The 20106-nt window shown below is 39.7% G+C and overlaps 1 protein-coding gene across 4 annotated transcripts; it reads left to right on the top strand.

Annotated features, from left to right (window-relative positions):
* Window positions 1–4875: 4875 nt before the first annotated feature.
* Window positions 4876–12819, top strand: klhl22 (kelch-like family member 22). 4 transcript variants are annotated; one of them, XM_058390061.1, is made up of 8 exons: window positions 4876–4987; window positions 6215–6483; window positions 6655–6820; window positions 7164–7475; window positions 7825–8234; window positions 8434–8626; window positions 8720–8953; window positions 9856–12819. In XM_058390061.1, exons 2-8 carry the CDS (start codon window positions 6269–6271, stop codon window positions 10198–10200), a joined length of 1875 nt encoding a protein of 624 aa, XP_058246044.1. In that variant the 5' UTR covers window positions 4876–4987; window positions 6215–6268; the 3' UTR covers window positions 10201–12819. The 4 variants fall into 4 exon arrangements, with proteins under 4 accessions (XP_058246044.1, XP_058246045.1, XP_058246043.1 ...); XM_058390062.1 differs by having other exon boundaries at window positions 6218–6483; XM_058390060.1 differs by lacking the exon at window positions 4876–4987 and adding an exon at window positions 5287–5843.
* The last annotated feature ends 7287 nt before the right edge of the window (window positions 12820–20106 follow it).

The raw sequence follows: 20106 nt of genomic DNA on the forward strand, positions 1-20106 counted from the left end.
AAGGGAGTTTTTCATTGCCACAGTCCCCAGATTTCAATAGGGTTCAAATCTGGAGATTTGGCAGTGGTCTCTTATTTTTTTCCAGCGCTGTAAGTCTTATTATGAGCTTTTGTAATATATTTCTGATGTTCTGTAAAGCTGCTTTGAGACAATGTCCATTGTTAAACGTGCTATTCAAATATTATTGAATTTAATTTAATTGAATCTCGAGTTAAGTTGAGTTTACTTTTAGTTTTTTTTAGTTTTTTATGAGAGCAGGTGAACTTTCGTTTCGAAGTTTAAGCTCTGGAAATGTTTTTGTATTGTTGCTGTGATTGACAGAGGACAGAGAGAGAGAGAGAGAGAGAGAGAGAGAGAGAGTAAAGCCATCTTTCCATATCCAAACTGCAGAGCCAAATTTCCTTTATTCCTTAGACTTTTCTGTTGCAAGCCTCTCCCATCTTTATCTAAAGCAACTATCAATAAAACAAATGAACTGAAATTTACCCAAACTCCAAATTATCATGCTGGGATGTTTAAAGCAGTGATTCTCAGTGCACCAAGGCACACACAAATCTGCCGTGAGAGATCACCAGATGTGCCGTGAGCAATGATCCATTAACAATTAATTTATCCTAAAAACGATGATTTAGTTGGAAATAATTTGCCATTGTTGAGCACCTGTGCCTGCGATGTAGTGACTGGCAGAGGAATGGAAATACTCCTCCATGTCAGTAGGGAGCGCAATAATGACCTTGTTAATTCAGGACAATAGATTTAATCATGCATGCGGTGACATCAGTGGATAAATATTTGAAGAGAAAAAGTGCAAACTCCAACCCGGGCCCTGGACGGAATTCTGAAGGCCCTAGTATGAGTGTTGGTCAAAAGAAAGCAAAAATGGTGAGCTCGAGGCAGTACAGTGAAAGTTCTTTTTGGTTTGGATTTACTTTTACTTGGGATCTGACTACAACAACTTCATTATGCTTGGAGTGTGGGGGAAAAGCTATCCAACAGTGCAATGGTCCCAAACAAGCTTAAACACTATCTAACACTGAAAATCTCCTCATCATGGCCCCTGTTAGTGGGCGGGATATATCAGGCAGCAAGTGAACATTTTGTCCTCAAAGTTGATGTGTTAGAAGCAGGAAAAATGGACAAGCGTAAGGATTTGAGCGAGTTTGAGGAAGGGCCAAATTGTGATGGCTAGACCACTGGATCAGAGCATCTCCAAAATTGCAGCTCTTGTGGGGTGTTCCCGGTCTGCAGTGGTCAGTATCTATCAAAAGTGGTCCAAGGAAGGAACAGTGGTGAAACGGCGACAGATTCATGGGCGGCCAAGGCTCATTGATTCTCGTGGAGGTAGAAGGCTGGCCCGTGTGATCCGATCCAAGAGACGAGCTACTGTTGCTCAAATTGCTGAAGGAGTTGAAGCTGGTTCTGATAGAAAGGTGTCAGAATACACAGTGCAGGACGGGTCAGGGCTGTTTTGGCATCAAAAGGGGGACCAACAGAATATTAGGCAGGTGGTCATAATGTTATGCCTGGTCAGTGTGTTAGGCTACAGTGTGTCTTGTAAAATCTTTAGTTGGTGGTGTGTCGTGGGATGTTTTTTAATCTAATGCTTCAAAAACACTGGTTTAAAGTGTGTGTTGACTCGTGCCTTGAAGCCTGATTAAACTGAAGCTTCGCTTAGACACGACTTTGAATCCTGCATTAATAAACTATTATCAAGCTGCTGTGGTATAAGAGGAATAAAAAAATTTCAAACTGTTTTTGGGAAATAATCCCCTTTGGCATGTAACAGTTCTGCCAAAGAAAAAAAAACAAAAAAAAAAAAACAACCACAACACAGTTGTCTAGAAAGCTTCAAGGCTTTATAAAGCTTCATGTCATGCAGAGTTAATCAAGCAAAGTTAAGTCTTTCAGTGATTCTGGTGTTGATTTAATGGCTGGTGCTGTATTTTCATCATTCCTGTGAGGAACATTTCAATTCTGTGTGAGTCATTTCGAGCTCGGGTACGACGACGGTTAATAGGAAAAGAAATCTGAAACGTAAAGTATACGACTCTGTAGAGTAAGAGCTTCTAAAGCTTTGCTGCATCACTCCCATTAAATAGTCATGACTCCAGAGCTGAATCCCACTGGCACCATCAGCAGCAGGCAGTCGAACGGCAGTGTGGGTAATGTAGTGAAAACAATCGATGAAAGAACACAGCAAAACAAAAATGTCAAACTCAGAATTTCATCAGAAATAAATCATGGATGCCGCTGAAGTCCGCGTGTTAATCATAAAGCTTCTTATCGAAGTCTTTCGAGGTCGATTTTTTTCTCCTTCGCTTAAACAAATGGAATAAGCCGTGAGCTTTCTGCTCGATCGGCTTGAAGCAATAAACACAGATAACAAAAGCTTGCTCATTTTGCATAGCCAGCAGCTAAAAGAGAGCCATTTCAGGTTCAGAACAAACCTCTAGAGATGTGGTCATTTTTTTTTCTCCACCAACCTGTTTTTTTATAGCAAACACCACTCACAATGTGGTCCTTATTGATTTCCGACCTGTCATAACCTCGGGACATATGTCAGCTTTTATAACTGCCCTGAGTAGGCACTGGGCTGATAGGAGCACCGTGGCCCATTAGTTATGAGGCAATAAAAGCCCACAGAGTGGCTGTGTAGGACCAATAATCACATCAGCTGCTTGAAATGGATTTAAGAACAACTTAAATGCAAAAGACAAACTGAAACTTGGTGGTTTCTTTCGTTTCTAAAATAAAAACACACACAGAAACATACACATCGTTATGAACTCGTGCCTTTGCGCTTGAATTTCTGCCAGGATTCAATAAACGCATTTATGAGGCCATTTATTTAGATGAGCTCTCAGAATGTTTTCTTATGCCACCGATGAATGCTTAATGACCTCTAAAATTTGTTTTAACTGAGAGTGATTAAAGCTAATGTGTTTTCTGTTAATGTGCATTGAAAAGAATGAAGTAGCTTGGAGTTTTGAATAATGTTTATTGCGAGAAGAGAATATTTTTCTGGCAAACAGTTTATTGGATTCAATACACAAGGGCTCATTTGATATTAGCTGTGTCTTTCTGTGCTGAAATGTGTTTAGCATCTTGTTTATATTTCCAGTACTGCACTTTCTGATCACTCTATTTGTGAACAGAGGATTCACTTAAGCGTCACTTGATATCATTTATCTATCAGCATCATGTGAAATATAATACTAACAATATTCCATCATGTTGTGTAGGTACAGAACCAGAAATGGTGTTTCAGACTGCCACGTTTTGTTCGCTCAGGGAAAATAAAATGGAAAACACTGACCTCTTCTGGACAAATAGAAGAACTACATTTCTGACTTTCCCACTACTAGACAAACATGCACATAGACTAACAGGCAGGCAAATATGCAAGCAAACAAACAAATAAAACAAATACATGTACTTTAAATGGGTTTTTTTTTTTTCAAGACGGATGGAAATAAAAATGTAAAAACTAGAATATAAAAGATAAGAAATCATTTCAATAAAAATGTAAAACTGGAATATAGAAATATGAAAAATACACGAGAAGAATCTAAAAATAAAAATAATATCAAGTAATATAAGAATATAATATATAATAATAATCATTATACTACATATAAAAATAAAAATAAAATAAAAGATAAAGAGCAATAGAATAGAATAAGAATAGTATAAGCAGAATAGTCATAGTAAAATGTACTGGGTGGATGGATGTGGACAGAATATAGATATAATGTGGGCAGAATATAGATATAATAGTGTGACATAGTGTCATGGTGTGAAATAAATCATATAAGGAATCATCTATTTTTTTATTAATACTTATCTTTCATTTTAAGTTTTAAGTTTTCTTTATTTGTCACATGTACATTACTGCACAGTGAAATTCTTTCTTCGCATATCCCATCCTTAGGGGTTGGGGTCAGAGCGCAGGGTCAGCCATGATGCAGTGCCCCTGGAGCAGGGTGGTTTGAGGGCCCAACAGTGGCAGCTAGGTGGTGATGGGGCTTGAACCCCGATCTTCCAGTCGACAACCCATTATTATTTTAATAATAATAATTCATCTTAATTAATTGCCACTGAATGATAGAACTGTATGAAAAAACGATTAATTAAATGTATTACTGAATGAACAAATACATTTAAGTATGGACTCCTTTTACCTTTTTTTTTTTTTTTTTTAAATCAGTATAAGTATTAACACAAAATAGAATTGTACATACTCTATATTGCCAAAAGTTTTAGGACACCTCTCCGAATCATTGAATTCAGGTGTTGTTTTGTCAGGGGTTTGGCTCGACCCCTTAGTTCTAGTAAAAAAGAACTCTTAATGCTTCAGCATATCAAGACATTTTGGACAATTTCATGCTGGAACAGTTTGGGGATGACCCCTTCCTGTTCCAACATGACTGCACACCAGTGCACAAAGCAAGGTCCATAAAGACATGAATGAGTGAGTTTGGTGTGGAGGAACATCACAGAGTGATAGAACACCTTTGGGATGAATTAGAGTGGAGACTGCGAGCCAGACCTTCTCGTCCAACATCAGTGCCCGACCTCAGAAATGCGCTTCTAGAGGAATGGTCAAAAATTCCCATAAACACACTCCTAAACCTTGTGGAAAGCCTTCCCAGTACAGGTGCAAAGGGCAGGACCAACTCCATATTACATTCAAGTGCATCTAAAGGCAGATATCCGAAAACTTTTGGCAATATAGTGTATGATTGCGTTTATATTAAAAATTACTACATTTTATCTAATATTTCTTTTTTCCCTTCTTTTCAGACCTTCTGCCTAATCACAGCAGGGTCTATTCACAAGGGGCGTGGTTTGGGGTATTTTCCCACCATACCGGAAGTGGCTGTTGTTTTGGTGCGTGACGTCACGCGGAGAGCTGAAAGTAAAAGTTAGCTTAGCTGCAAATGTCCTGACGCCGTGAGACTTCAGCATGTCTGATATTTTACACCAGGTATCGTCCTTTATTCCTCACCGTTCCGTATTGCTTTATGTTTATATAACATGATTTATTCTTTTTATCCTTTCGCGAATCAACAGTATAGCGATTATTAGAATTATATATATATATATATATATATATATATATACACATGTTTATATATTATTTTTTTTGTCAGAAATGTCTTGAATGTTTTTGGAAATGGTGTGCGGATACACCTTCAACATACAAAATAGGTAGCAGATATAGAGTTCAGTTTTAAGTAATGTTGTTTTTCTGTAGTAATAATAATGATAAAATGTTTCCTTCGTGCTTTAAGAAATACAATTAAATTGTTTATTACTGTATACAGCTAGAAATGCCGTAATTATTTTCCTTTTTTTTCGTGAATAGTCTGCTGTCTGCTCGGTGAATCTCAAATGCATCGTTAGAGACTTCACAAACGCACTACATAGGGCACAGATGATAGGCTTCAGCGCCCTACGTAGTGCGCACTACATATAAAAGGAAGGCATTTGGGATACAGCCGAATATTTCTCTGAGATGTGATAAACAGGAAGTTAGTTTAGTAACCACGCAGCATTGTTTTAAATTGATGCGATTAGGCAACAGGTACTTTTTTGGCATTTTTTTCTGTCCGTTAGGGGCTTTTATTCATTACTTATGCAGAAGTATTTAAAAAAATACCCGTGAGTAAACTTCCTTTAAAGCTGACTTGTGTAGCAGGGTGGATGGTGCTAGCAGGGCTGAGCCCTTTGCAGGGGGGGAAACAAGACATCACTTTAAAGTTTAATTTTCCACAGATTATTTGCTCTTGCCACACGTGTTAAGGATAGGTCAAGTCCAAGAGCACCAACAAAGGTCACAGGTTGGTATGAAATGATGCTGAGGGCTGATTTATTGATGATTTTTGCCTCAGACTGTATTCATGATTCAAGATTCATGATTCATGAAGCCTTATGAGTGACGTCATGCCATGTCTTGTCATGTCACGTGATCACTCTGATGCGTCATGAGAAGTTGGTAATTACACAAAAGGACAGATGACAAAAATGTTAATTTAGCGTTCTTGGTTTGAAGTTTTTTGTTTTGTATGTTTGCTATTCCGAGGAAACGTGCCATGAAGCATGTAGAGCATTATGGACTTATAATCATATTAATCATGCAGCTGCTTGTCTGTGTGTAGTAGGAGTAGTATTTGTAATGCGAGTATGTGTTCTTCACCTTGCATTCCACAAGAAGACTCAGGCAATGTGATGAGCAGCACAAGATCTTGAGTCTGGTTGTGCAGAGATGTCTGACGAGATGGGCTCAGCCCTGGCTGGGGCAGGACCGGCTGGGAGGTGTGTCAAGCAGAGGTACCGCAGTAGTACACACTCACAAGGGCTGATGGAGGGACTCCTGGGGCTACGTGAAGGAGAAATACTGTTTGATGTGGTGCTGATTGTGGAAGGGAAGCCTGTTAACGCTCACCGCATCCTCCTGGCTGCTTCCTGTGACTACTTCAGGTTTGGATTGTTTGTTGAACTGGGTTCCAATCAAATGGACAAAACACTGTATGTAACTGAAGCGTTAGTGCATTTAAGCTCTGTAAAAAATAAATACAGCAAACATTATTTAGTTAGTGGTCCAAATTGTAGTTACACTGCATTGATTTATTATTTTTCCTCCTCTTCCAGAGGCATGTTTACTGGTGGTTTGCGGGAGATGCAGCAGACCGAGATCCCCATTCATGGAGTCACACACACTGCCATGATCAAACTGCTAGACTTCATCTACACATCTGAGCTGGATCTGGATCTGGACACGGTGCAGGAGGTGCTGTGTGCTGCCACACTCCTGCAGGTAAAGCCTTCAAGTGCTCTCATCTGTCTCTGCCTCTAACCATCATGGAGCTTCAAGAATGTGCTTTATTGAGCTTCATGATTGCTGACAGCCATCAGTTTTTATCAATATTTTCTGTTTAAAACCATCATTGGATGTTGCCCTTATGTAAAAAAAAAAAAAAAACAATCTATGGTGAAATGTGTTAAAATAAAATTAATCATAACTAAAGAAGAGAGAAAAGAAATAAGCATTGCATGGAATAAACATGTAGTGTTCTTAAAGGAATTTATTCCACCCAGTGCTGAGAACTTAATTTCTTTCTTTATGTCTTTCATTCCTTTTTACCCTCCTTTTTATTCAGGTTCAGGATGTGATTGGTTTCTGCTGTGAGTTTCTCTTCTCCTGGATGGACAACGATAACATCCTGGAGGTGGAGAAGCTGGCAGACGCTTACGGGCTTGAGCAGCTCGGCGAGAAGGTGCGCTCATACCTCCTGAAGAACATCCAGACCTTCTCGCACGCACCTGTATACCGCCAACTGCCACCTGAGAAGGTGCTGCATGTGCTGTCAAGTGATGAGCTGGAGGTGAGCTCAGAGAGCGAGGTCTTCGAGGCAGCACTGCATTATTACTACAGCCCTGAGCAGGTGGAGAAGGACCAAGTGTCCCTGCAGGTGAGACCCCGTTGCTCTAGGTGGACTAAGAATGAATATGATGCGTTGGATATTTGAGATGATTTTATTATCTGGCTATAACAATAGACCCCATGAACCGAGGCTTGTATGTAAATTTAAAGAGAATTATATAATGTGGCCATGAGTCCTAAGGTGAGGTAGATGCTGGTCTGATTTCATGTAGGTAAACCAGTTGTAACTACTTTTATATAGAGTTTCATAGTCATACATAAGGCATTTGTGGTGCTATAGAAATAATGGTAGAAAAATCAAGGAGAAACACAAAAATGACATTAGGAATACGTTTATGGCGATAAATCATACTTCCTGTGTTTTTATTTGTGTATAGGAGCCCCTGCACATGATGGAAGCTGTGCGTTTCTGTCTCATGGAGCAAACCGCCCTGCAGCGCCTCTACGACCGCCTGAAGCCAAGCCAGCTGCAAAATGTTATCTCCTTTGCCCTGCGCTACCACACCGACAAACTCTGGCAGCCAATCATGCAGAGCCCCCTGAGCCAGCTGCGCTCCAACTGCCACTGCATTCTGGGGTTTGGAGGTATGTTCTCGTCTGGGCTGCTAGCCGACAATGACGAACGCTTCCAGGTGTTCCACCCATCCTGGGGCGAGTGGCGCAACCTCGGGGCAGACGGCGCGCCCCGCATGTCCAACATGGGCATCGCACTGCTGAATAACTTTGTATACCTGGTGGGTGGAGACAACAACACAAGTGGGTTCAGAGCTGAGTCACGGTGCTGGAGGTGAGCATGTAAACATAGCAATTTATTCAGCCAGAATTCACGAATACAGAGTGTTATTGCAGTAACGTAAAAGCAGGGTGCGTGTTGAGCCGAGTCGTAACTTGCATCCATGATGACACATTATGTTTGTGGATGAATAATCTCCAGTGTCTGCCGTTTAAGTGCCTAAGACAATTTAAGTGTGGTTTACTTCCACCAGATACGATCCTCGACACAACTCCTGGTGTGATATTGAACCTCTTCAGCAGCAGCATGCTGACCACTGTGTGTGTGTGGTGGATGACTTCATCTACGCCATTGGAGGTCGTGACTACAGCATCGAACTGGACTGTGTGGAGCGCTATAATCCCCAGAAGAACATCTGGGAATATGTGGCTCCACTGAAACGTGAGGTAGTGTATCGTGCCAAGATTTACATTAACACTGAAAGATGGTGATATCGATCTGATTTAATGATGATTATGGATCACACTGAATGTCTCTAGGTGTACGCCCATGCTGGCGCAGTGGTTGATGGGAAGATCTACATCGCATGTGGCCGGCGAGGGATGGCCTACCTGAAGGAGACCTACTGCTACGACCCTCGTGCCAACCAGTGGAGCGCGTGTGCTGAAGGCCCTGTGGAACGAGCTTGGCATGGGATGGCGGTGTATGGAGGCCGTGCTTACGTCATTGGTGGAAGCAATGACGGCTGCGGCTACAGACGAGATGTCCTGAAGGCTAGTACACGTTAACAGGCACTTATATGCTATTGAACTCAAGGAAGGGAGGTTAGAAGTTAGATAGATTTTAGCAACATATAGTAAATATATATGTTAGTCTTTTTGTTTAAGTTAACTTTGGATTTGTATTAAAACTTTTAAAATCAGGGTTCCTTTCAGCAATACAAAGCAAACAGCCAAACCCCCCTCATTAATAATAATTAAAGACGTATTTAATACATCATATAGGCTAAGGAACCACTTTTATTTAAGCAAACAAAAGATTTTGACATCACCAGCTGACTGTCTGACTTTGTAGAACCTCTTCTTGTCACATGGCCCTCACTTAGCCAGCATGCACCATTGTGCAGCAAAAGGTTTTTGTGGTTTTCTGCTAATGCATTATTCTTCTCCAGCACTACTCTGAAAAGACGCTGATGTAGACAAGAACTTTATGGTATCCCATATCACTTTGAATGTGCATGAGTGTTGATAGAGACAAAATAACTAGATAGATAGATAGATAGATAGATAGATAGATAGATAGATAGATAGATAGATAGATAGATAGATAGATAGATAGATAGATAGATAGATAGATAGATAGATAGATAGATAGATAGATAGATAGATAAAAAAATTATCTGAAAATTACTTTCACAAATAGGTACCCAATATTTTTTTTTATGTTAACACAATTAGGATCTGTGAGCAAGCAGTTAATAAATTTTTTTTTAATTCTCTGGTAATGAAAGAAATTAAACTGTAATAAGACATCTTTTGGCTGGAAGTGTAAGCTAGAAAGAAAATAGGCTAATTGATTAAGTAATTGATCACATATATTAGATAAAAATCTTTAAAAAATTTCTGAGCATTTGGAAAAAATTAGCAAGACGGTAATACTTTCAGTGTTCCTGCAGGTGGCGTGTTATAACCCGACTGAAGATTCCTGGTCTGTGGTGTGTCCTCTCCCGGCGGGACACGGCGAGCCTGGCATGACCGTGTTAGACGGGCGGATCTACGTCTTGGGCGGGAGATCACATGACAAAGGCAGCCGCATGAAGTATGTGCATATCTACGATCCTGAGAATGACTGCTGGGAGAGCGGCGTCTCTCTGGACAGCCGAGTGTCGGGCATGTCCGCCTGCGTGGCCCTGATGCCTAGAAACACATTCACGCAGACTCACAGCAGCGCACGCCGAGCCAAAGCATCATGGGAGTTTGTGGAGTGGGACGATTCGGACCACTCCAGTGAGGACGGCTGAGGCAGGTTTTTCCAGTCAGTAATCTCACGGTGTCGGTTTCTCGGTGAGGTGTAGCCTCCTTTAACAAAGCCATGCTGGTGTGTATTTTAGGGGTGGGCACATATATCATATTACAATACTTACGCACAACCAGGGTACACCATATTTAGGTTTGCTAACCATCAACCATTTTTAAACCTTCTGTAATCAATAGATTAGGTAAGATTTTACGTAACGTTAACAGAAATGTTTTTATAACACAAACACAATGAGATGATCGATTTTACCTTTGGCAACAAATGAAGAAGGTGAGTGCAGTAAAGGAAAGAGCACATTCACAATGTCTTACGCTAACGATATTAATTCGTCCTGCTGTTAAATTTCCCCATTCTCATTAATCAGAAGGTGTTGAGTATAACTGCAGCTCTGACTGTCGTTCCTGCTGTAATACAACGCACAGATTTACATTAACGCGCTTGTTCGTTTCTGACGCGGACACAAGACTCTCCAGCACACGCTCCAACATGCGTCATCGCTGATATGGTGATGTTTTCTGTTTAATTGATTTATTAATAGATTTAGTTTATTTAGAATCTCACTGTAGGAGGGGAAAAAAAAGTTTTCTCTGTTTTTCTTCCTGTTAAGAGGTTCCAGCAAAAAATGACTACAATTTGGCGTTATTCATTCGTTCTAGAGCAATAAGCAGATCGTAAGGTAAGGACGTGAAATCTGCATTTTTGTTTTTTCTGATCTGCATGCATGTAAAAAAAAATACTAGCATGAGAAGATTTCTATATTATTTCCTGATTATTTCTCTTCCGTTAATGATGTTTAATTATATATTAGTGTGACTTTCTTTTTCTTTTTCTTTTCTGTCCTGTGTCCGATTTCTTCACCGGCAGTAACTTTGTGCAAATGTTTTTAACGCACTTACGATGAAGCTGCTGTACATGCAGTTTGTTTTTTGCACTGACCATGCCTTTCGCCTTCCTTCTTTACTGAAATCTACGTTTTTGTAATTGAGGGTTGCACGGGGGAAAAAAGCTAGCTATACGTACAGTCGAGGTTTTTTAACGGATCTCTTCAAATCTCTGGCTCTCTTAAAAGGAATTGCAGCTTGTCTTAGAGACAGTTCATCTGGATAAAGAGTTCAAAGTTTGCATTGTTTCATGTGGCTTATAAGAAAAAGGAACTAACTATGCATGGACATAAAGGTTATAAACTGTGGGTTTATTAGACGGAGAGATTGTAGAAAATGGAGCTTTTCTGGTTGTAAATAAAGTAAATTGTTCAGTTGTAATTTGATTGGGGAAAAAACCTTAGGGTGCAAAAGTAATATGTTAACAGTGTGTCAGAAAAGCGTACCTTCTTATTAATGTGTTTGAAATCCACACCGACTCTTCAGCAAACATTTTCAGTTTTACTTCTATTGTGTGTGGAAATGTGATGCAGTTATTTACGTTTATTATCTAACTGATGGCGGTGAGGGAGGAACCCAAATCCCAAATGGTGAACACCAAATGGTGTGCAGCTCAGCCACGTGGTTACACACATTTGCTCCACTGGTTCCAATTTGTAGTGTTTTTCGAAATCTACCTTTTTTCCCTTTTAATTCAAGGGATTATATCGGTTATAACACCAGCATGAAAACTAGATGTTGATACACTATATTGCCAAAAGTTTTGGGACACCAATTCAAATCATTGAATTCAGGGGTTGGGCTTGGCCCTTTAGTTCCAGTGAAAGGAACTCTTAATGCTTCAGCATACCAAGACATTTTGGACAACTTCATGCTCCCAACTTTGTGGGAACTGACTGGTCCATAAAGACATGGATGAGTGAGTTTGGTGTGGAGGAACTTGACTGAATTTAATTAGAGCGGAGACTGCGAGCCAGGTCGCCTGCGACGTCTGCCTGTACATGCTCATGAATTTAATATGGAGTTGGCTCGCCCTTTGCAGCTATTACACCTTCAACTCTTCTGGGAAGGCTTTCCACAAGGTTTACTTGAGTGTGCTTATGGGAATGTTTGACCATTCCACTAGAAGCACATATGTAAGGTCAGGCACTGATGATGGACAAGAAGGTCTGGCTCACGGTCTCCGCTCTAATTCATCCCAAAGGTAGAGTTGAGGTCAGGATTCAAGGCCAGTCAAGTTCCTCCACACCAAACTCGCTCATCCATGACCATGCTTTGTGCACTGGTGTGCAGTCATGTTGGAACAGGAAGGGGTCATCACCAAACTGTTCCCACAAAGTTGGGAGCATGAAATTGGCCAAGTACCAACCCCTGAAAAACAACACTCGAATTCAATGATTTAGAGGGGTGTCCCAATACTTTTGGCAACATAGTGTATTAATATCTCTACTCCTCCTCCTCCTCCTCCTCATCTCATTCAGCAGGTTATAGGGGTAAAATGTGAGTAAAAAGTTAAGACCTGTTCCTTGTTTTTGACCTTCCGCTCTTCATATCGTGAAGGTATAATGTCATCGCTTGATAACCTGTTGATTATCTAATATGAGATGCATCAAAAATGTATATTTTGAAACTACTGTCCTCAGGATTTATTTCTCATATTTAATACTATCTTATCCTTATTCTGTTTTAAATATCTGAGACTAAATATTTAAAAGAAAATATTTGATTGTATTGTCATATTTCTTAATAGATTTCTCACTAGCTATTTCTGCTGCCACTTTAAACAGACAGCTCTACTGACAGACATCTGTGATTCCTGATCTAAAGGAATTTGTGAAAAACAATCACTGACATTTTATTAAATATGATCCTGTTAATTAAACCACAGATTTTTGTTTCAATTGCAGCCTGTGTCTGTTTTAAAAAAACAACCACCTACTTATATCACAATTATTTAGTAAAATAAATAAGAAAGTCCAACAATCTGGGTTTTTTTTTTTGTACCAAAACGCATTAAAAAGTTATAGACCTGCACTTTTCTGCATTGAAATCCAAATATTTTATTCAAGGGAGATCTGCTGGGAAAGTTCAGCTTACACTATGTTGAGAAATTGTAGTTACTCTGTCTATCCACACATACATTATTGGTATTATACTAATAAATTAATGACTTGTTGCTTTTATATTCTAAACCACGTCAGCCAATTAAAAAGTGCTTTACATGGTTCAGATTAAAACAGACAAAGCTGTTGTGATGATAAAATTGATGACAAATAGTTTCTGTTGGACCAGGTCAACTTAATAGTGGCTAAAATAAAAACAGAAAGTTTTGTTGTGGGCGGAAAAGAGAAATTATCTGAAGCTTTTATTGTCATTTCAAACATATATACTGATGCAGTACACAGTGAAATGAAACTACATTTCTCCAGGTCCCTGGTGCTACATAAAACAACCAAGAGCTACATAACACAACATATGGTGAAATAAAACAACATGAAGCTACATAAAACAATATAGAGCGAAATAAAACAACGCAGAGCTACATAACAACGCAGAGCTACATAACAACACAGAGCTACATAACACAACGCAGAGCTACATAACACAACGCAGAGCTACATAACACAACACAGAGCTACATAACACAACACAGAGCTACATAACACAACATAGAGCTAAATAACACAACACAGAGCTACATAACACAACACAGCTACATAAAACAATATAGAGCGAAATAAAACAACACAGAGCTACATAATAACGCAGAGCTACATAATAACGCAGAGCTACATAACACAACACAGAGCTACATAATAACGCAGAGCTACATAACACAACACAGAGCTACATAACACAACACAGAGCTACATAACACAACACACAGCTACATAACACAACACAGAGCTACAGAACACAACACAGAGCTACAGAACACAACACAGAGCTACAGAACACAACACAGAGCTACAGAACACAACACAGAGCTACATAAAACAACACAGAGCTACATAAAACAACATAGAGCTACATAACACAACATAGAGCTACATAACACAACACAGAGCTACATAACACAAGACAGCTACATAAAACAATATAGAGCTACATAACACAACACAGAGCTACATAACACAACACAGAGCTACATAACACAACACAGAGCTACATAACACAACACAGGGCTACATAACACAACACAGGGCTACATAACACAACACAGAGCTACATAACACAACACAGAGCTACATAACACAACATAGAGCTAAATAACACAACACAGAGCTACATAACACAGAGCTACATAATAACGCAGAGCTACAGAACACAACACAGAGCTACATAACACAACACAGAGCTACATAACACAACACAGAGCTACATAACACAACACAGAGCTACATAACACAACACAGAGCTACATAAAACAATATAGAGCGAAATAAAACACAGAGCTACATAACACAACACAGAGCTACATAACACAACACAGAGCTACATAACACAACACAGAGCTACATAACACAACATAGAGCTACATAACACAACACAGAGCTACATAACACAAGACAGCTACATAAAACAATATAGAGCGAAATAAAACAACACAGAGCTACATAACACAACACAGAGCTACGTAACACAACACGGCTACATAACACAACACAGGGCTACATAACACAACACAGAGCTACATAACACAACACAGAGCTACATAACACAAGACAGCTACATAAAACAATATAGAGCGAAATAACACAACACAGAGCTACATAACACAACACGGCTACATAACACAACACGGCTACATAACACAACACAGAGCTACATAACACAACACAGAGCTACATAACACAACACAGAGCTACATAAAACAATATAGAGCGAAATAAAACACAGAGCTACATAACACAACACAGAGCTACATAACACAACACAGAGCTACATAACACAACACAGAGCTACATAACACAACACAGAGCTACATAACACAACACAGAGCTACATAATACAACACAGAGCTACATAAAACAATATAGAGCTACATAACAACACAAAGTGAACTAAAACAACATAGAGTTACATAACACAACACAGAGCTACATAACACAACACAGAGCTACATAACACAACACAGAGCTACATAACACAACACAGAGCTACATAACACAACACAGAGCTACATAACACAACACAGAGCTACATAACACAACACAGCTACATAAAACAATATAGAGCGAAATAAAACAACACAGAGCTACATAATAACGCAGAGCTACATAATAACGCAGAGCTACATAACACAACACAGAGCTACATAATAACGCAGAGCTACATAACACAACACAGAGCTACATAACACAACACAGAGCTACATAACACAACACAGAGCTACAGAACACAACACAGAGCTACAGAACACAACACAGAGCTACAGAACACAACACAGAGCTACAGAACACAACACAGAGCTACAGAACACAACACAGAGCTACAGAACACAACACAGAGCTACAGAACACAACATAGAGCTACATAACACAACACAGAGCTACATAAAACAACACAGAGCTACATAAAACAACATAGAGCTACATAACACAACATAGAGCTACATAACACAACAAAGAGCTACATAACACAACATAGAGCTACATAACACAACATAGAGCTACATAACACAACATAGAGCTACATAACACAACACAGAGCTACATAACACAAGACAGCTACATAAAACAATATAGAGCTACATAACACAACACAGAGCTACATAACACAACACAGGGCTACATAACACAACACAGGGCTACATAACACAACACAGAGCTACATAACACAACACAGAGCTACATAACACAAGACAGCTACATAAAACAATATAGAGCTACATAACAACACAAAGTGAACTAAAACAACATAGAGTTACATAACACAACACAGAGCTACATAACACAACACAGAGCTACATAACACAACACACAGCTACATAACACAACACAGAGCTACATAACACAACACAGCTACATAAAACAACATAGAGCTACATAACACAACATAGAGCTACATAACACAACACAGAGCTACATAACACAAGACAGCTACATAAAACAATATAGAGCGAAATAAAACAACACAGAGCTACATAACACAACACAGAGCTACATAACACAACACAGAGCTACATAATACAACACAGAGCTACATAAAACAATATAGAGCTACATAACAACACAAAGTGAACTAAAACAACATAGAGTTACATAACACAACACAGAGCTACATAACACAACACAGAGCTACATAACACAACACAGAGCTACATAACACAACACAGAGCTACAGAACACAACACAGAGCTACAGAACACAACACAGAGCTACAGAACACAACACAGAGCTACAGAACACAACACAGAGCTACATAAAACAATATAGAGCTACATAACACAACACAGAGCTACATAACACAACACAGAGCTACATAACACAACACAGAGCTACATAACACAACACAGAGCTACATAACACAACATAGAGCTACATAAAACAATATAGAGCAAAATAAAACAATATAGAGCAAAATAAAACAACACAGAGCTACATAACGCAGAGCTACAGAACACAACACAGAGCTACATAACACAACAAAGAGCTACATAACACAACATAGAGCTACATAACACAACACAGAGCTACATAACACAACACAGAGCTACAGAACACAACACAGAGCTACATAACACAACACAGAGCTACATAACACAACACAGAGCTACATAATAACGCAGAGCTACAGAACACAACACAGGGCTACAGAACACAACACAGGGCTACAGAACACAACACAGAGCTACAGAACACAACACAGGGCTACAGAACACAACACAGGGCTACAGAACACAACACAGAGCTACAGAACACAACACAGAGCTACAGAACACAACACAGGGCTACATAACACAACACAGGGCTACAGAACACAACACAGGGCTACAGAACACAACACAGAGCTACATAATAACGCAGAGCTACATAACACAACACAGAGCTACATAACACAACACAGGGCTACAGAACACAACACAGGGCTACAGAACACAACACAGAGCTACATAATAACGCAGAGCTACATAACACAACACAGAGCTACATAACACAACACAGGGCTACAGAACACAACACAGAGCTACAGAACACAACACAGAGCTACAGAACACAACACAGAGCTACAGAACACAACACAGAGCTACAGAACACAACACAGAGCTACATAACACAACACAGAGCTACATAATAAGGCAGAGCTACAGAACACAACACAGGGCTACAGAACACAACACAGAGCTACAGAACACAACACAGGGCTACAGAACACAACACAGAGCTACAGAACACAACACAGAGCTACAGAACACAACACAGAGCTACAGAACACAACACAGGGCTACATAACACAACACAGGGCTACAGAACACAACACAGGGCTACAGAACACAACACAGAGCTACATAATAACGCAGAGCTACATAACACAACACAGAGCTACATAACACAACACAGGGCTACAGAACACAACACAGGGCTTCAGAACACAACACAGAGCTACATAATAACGCAGAGCTACATAACACAACACAGAGCTACATAACACAACACAGGGCTACAGAACACAACACAGAGCTACAGAACACAACACAGAGCTACAGAACACAACACAGAGCTACAGAACACAACACAGGGCTACATAACACAACACAGAGCTACATAACACAACACAGGGCTACAGAACACAACACAGAGCTACATAATAACGCAGAGCTACATAACACAACACAGAGCTACATAACACAACACAGAGCTACATAATAACGCAGAGCTACATAACACAACACAGAGCTACATAACACAACACAGGGCTACAGAACACAACACAGAGCTACATAATAACGCAGAGCTACATAACACAACACAGAGCTACATAACACAACACAGAGCTACATAATAACGCAGAGCTACATAACACAACACAGAGCTACATAACACAACACAGGGCTACAGAACACAACACAGGGCTACAGAACACAACACAGAGCTACAGAACACAACACAGAGCTACATAACACAACACAGGGCTACATAACACAACACAGGGCTACATAACACAACACAGAGCTACATAACACAACACAGAGCTACATAACACAACACAGAGCTACATAACACAACACAGGGCTACATAACACAACACAGAGCTACATAACACAACACAGAGCTACATAACACAACACAGAGCTACATAACACAACACAGAGCTACATAACACAACACAGGGCTACATAACACAACACAGGGCTACATAACACAACACAGAGCTACAGAACACAACACAGAGCTAAATAACACAACAAAGAGCTACATAACACAACACAGAGCTACATATAACAATATAGAGCGAAATAAAACACAGAGCTACATAATAATGCAGAGCTACATAACACAACACAGAGCTACATAACACAACACAGAGCTACATAACACAACATAGAGCTAAATAACACAACACAGAGCTACATAACACAGAGCTACATAATAACGCAGAGCTACAGAACACAACACAGAGCTACATAACACAACACAGAGCTACATAACACAACACAGAGCTACATAACACAACACAGAGCTACATAAAACAATATAGAGCGAAATAAAACACAGAGCTACATAACACAACACAGAGCTACATAACACAACACAGAGCTACATAACACAACACAGAGCTACATAACACAACACAGAGCTACATAACACAACACAGAGCTACATAACACAACACAGAGCTACATAACAACACAGAGCTACATAACACAACATAGAGCTACATAAAACAATATAGAGCAAAATAAAACAATATAGAGCAAAATAAAACAACACAGAGCTACATAACGCAGAGCTACAGAACACAACACAGAGCTACAGAACACAACACAGAGCTACATAACACAACACAGAGCTACATAACACAACACAGAGCTACATAAAACAATATAGAGCGAAATAAAACACAGAGCTACATAACACAACACAGAGCTACATAACACAACACAGAGCTACATAACACAACACAGAGCTACATAACACAACATAGAGCTACAGAACACAACATAGAGCTACAGAACACAACACAGAGCTACATAACACAACACAGAGCTACATAAAACAATATAGAGCGAAATAAAACACAGAGCTACATAATAATGCAGAGCTACATAACACAACACAGAGCTACATAAAACAATATAGAGCGAAATAAAACACAGAGCTACATAATAATGCAGAGCTACATAACACAACACAGAGCTACATAACACAACACAGAGCTACATAACACAACATAGAGCTAAATAACACAACACAGAGCTACAGAACACAACACAGAGCTACAGAACACAACACAGAGCTACAGAACACAACACAGAGCTACAGAACACAACACAGAGCTAAATAACACAACAAAGAGCTACAGAACACAACACAGAGCTACAGAACACAACACAGAGCTACATAACACAACACAGAGCTACAGAACACAACACAGAGCTACAGAACACAACACAGAGCTACAGAACACAACACAGAGCTACAGAACACAACACAGGGCTACAGAACACAACACAGAGCTACAGAACACAACACAGAGCTACATAACACAACACAGAGCTACATAACACAACACAGGGCTACAGAACACAACACAGGGCTACAGAACACAACACAGGGCTACAGAACACAACACAGAGCTACAGAACACAACACAGAGCTACAGAACACAACACAGAGCTACAGAACACAACACAGAGCTACAGAACACAACACAGGGCTACAGAACACAACACAGGGCTACAGAACACAACACAGAGCTACATAACACAACACAGAGCTACAGAACACAACACAGAGCTACAGAACACAACACAGAGCTACAGAACACAACACAGAGCTACAGAA

The sequence above is a fragment of the Hemibagrus wyckioides genome, linkage group LG05 (genome assembly GCF_019097595.1).
Source record: "Hemibagrus wyckioides isolate EC202008001 linkage group LG05, SWU_Hwy_1.0, whole genome shotgun sequence".
In the NCBI taxonomy this organism is placed as follows: domain Eukaryota; kingdom Metazoa; phylum Chordata; class Actinopteri; order Siluriformes; family Bagridae; genus Hemibagrus; species Hemibagrus wyckioides.

Excerpts from the sequence above, each read along its gene's own strand:
- klhl22 (XM_058390061.1), top strand. The coding sequence starts at position 6,269 with ATGTCTGACGAGATGGGCTCAGCCCTGGCTGGGGCAGGACCGGCTGGG. Across the intron at positions 6,484-6,654 it reads GCTTCCTGTGACTACTTCAG|AGGCATGTTTACTGGTGGTT; the intron begins GTTTGGATTGTT and ends CTCCTCTTCCAG. Across the intron at positions 8,627-8,719 it reads TGGCTCCACTGAAACGTGAG|GTGTACGCCCATGCTGGCGC; the intron begins GTAGTGTATCGT and ends GAATGTCTCTAG.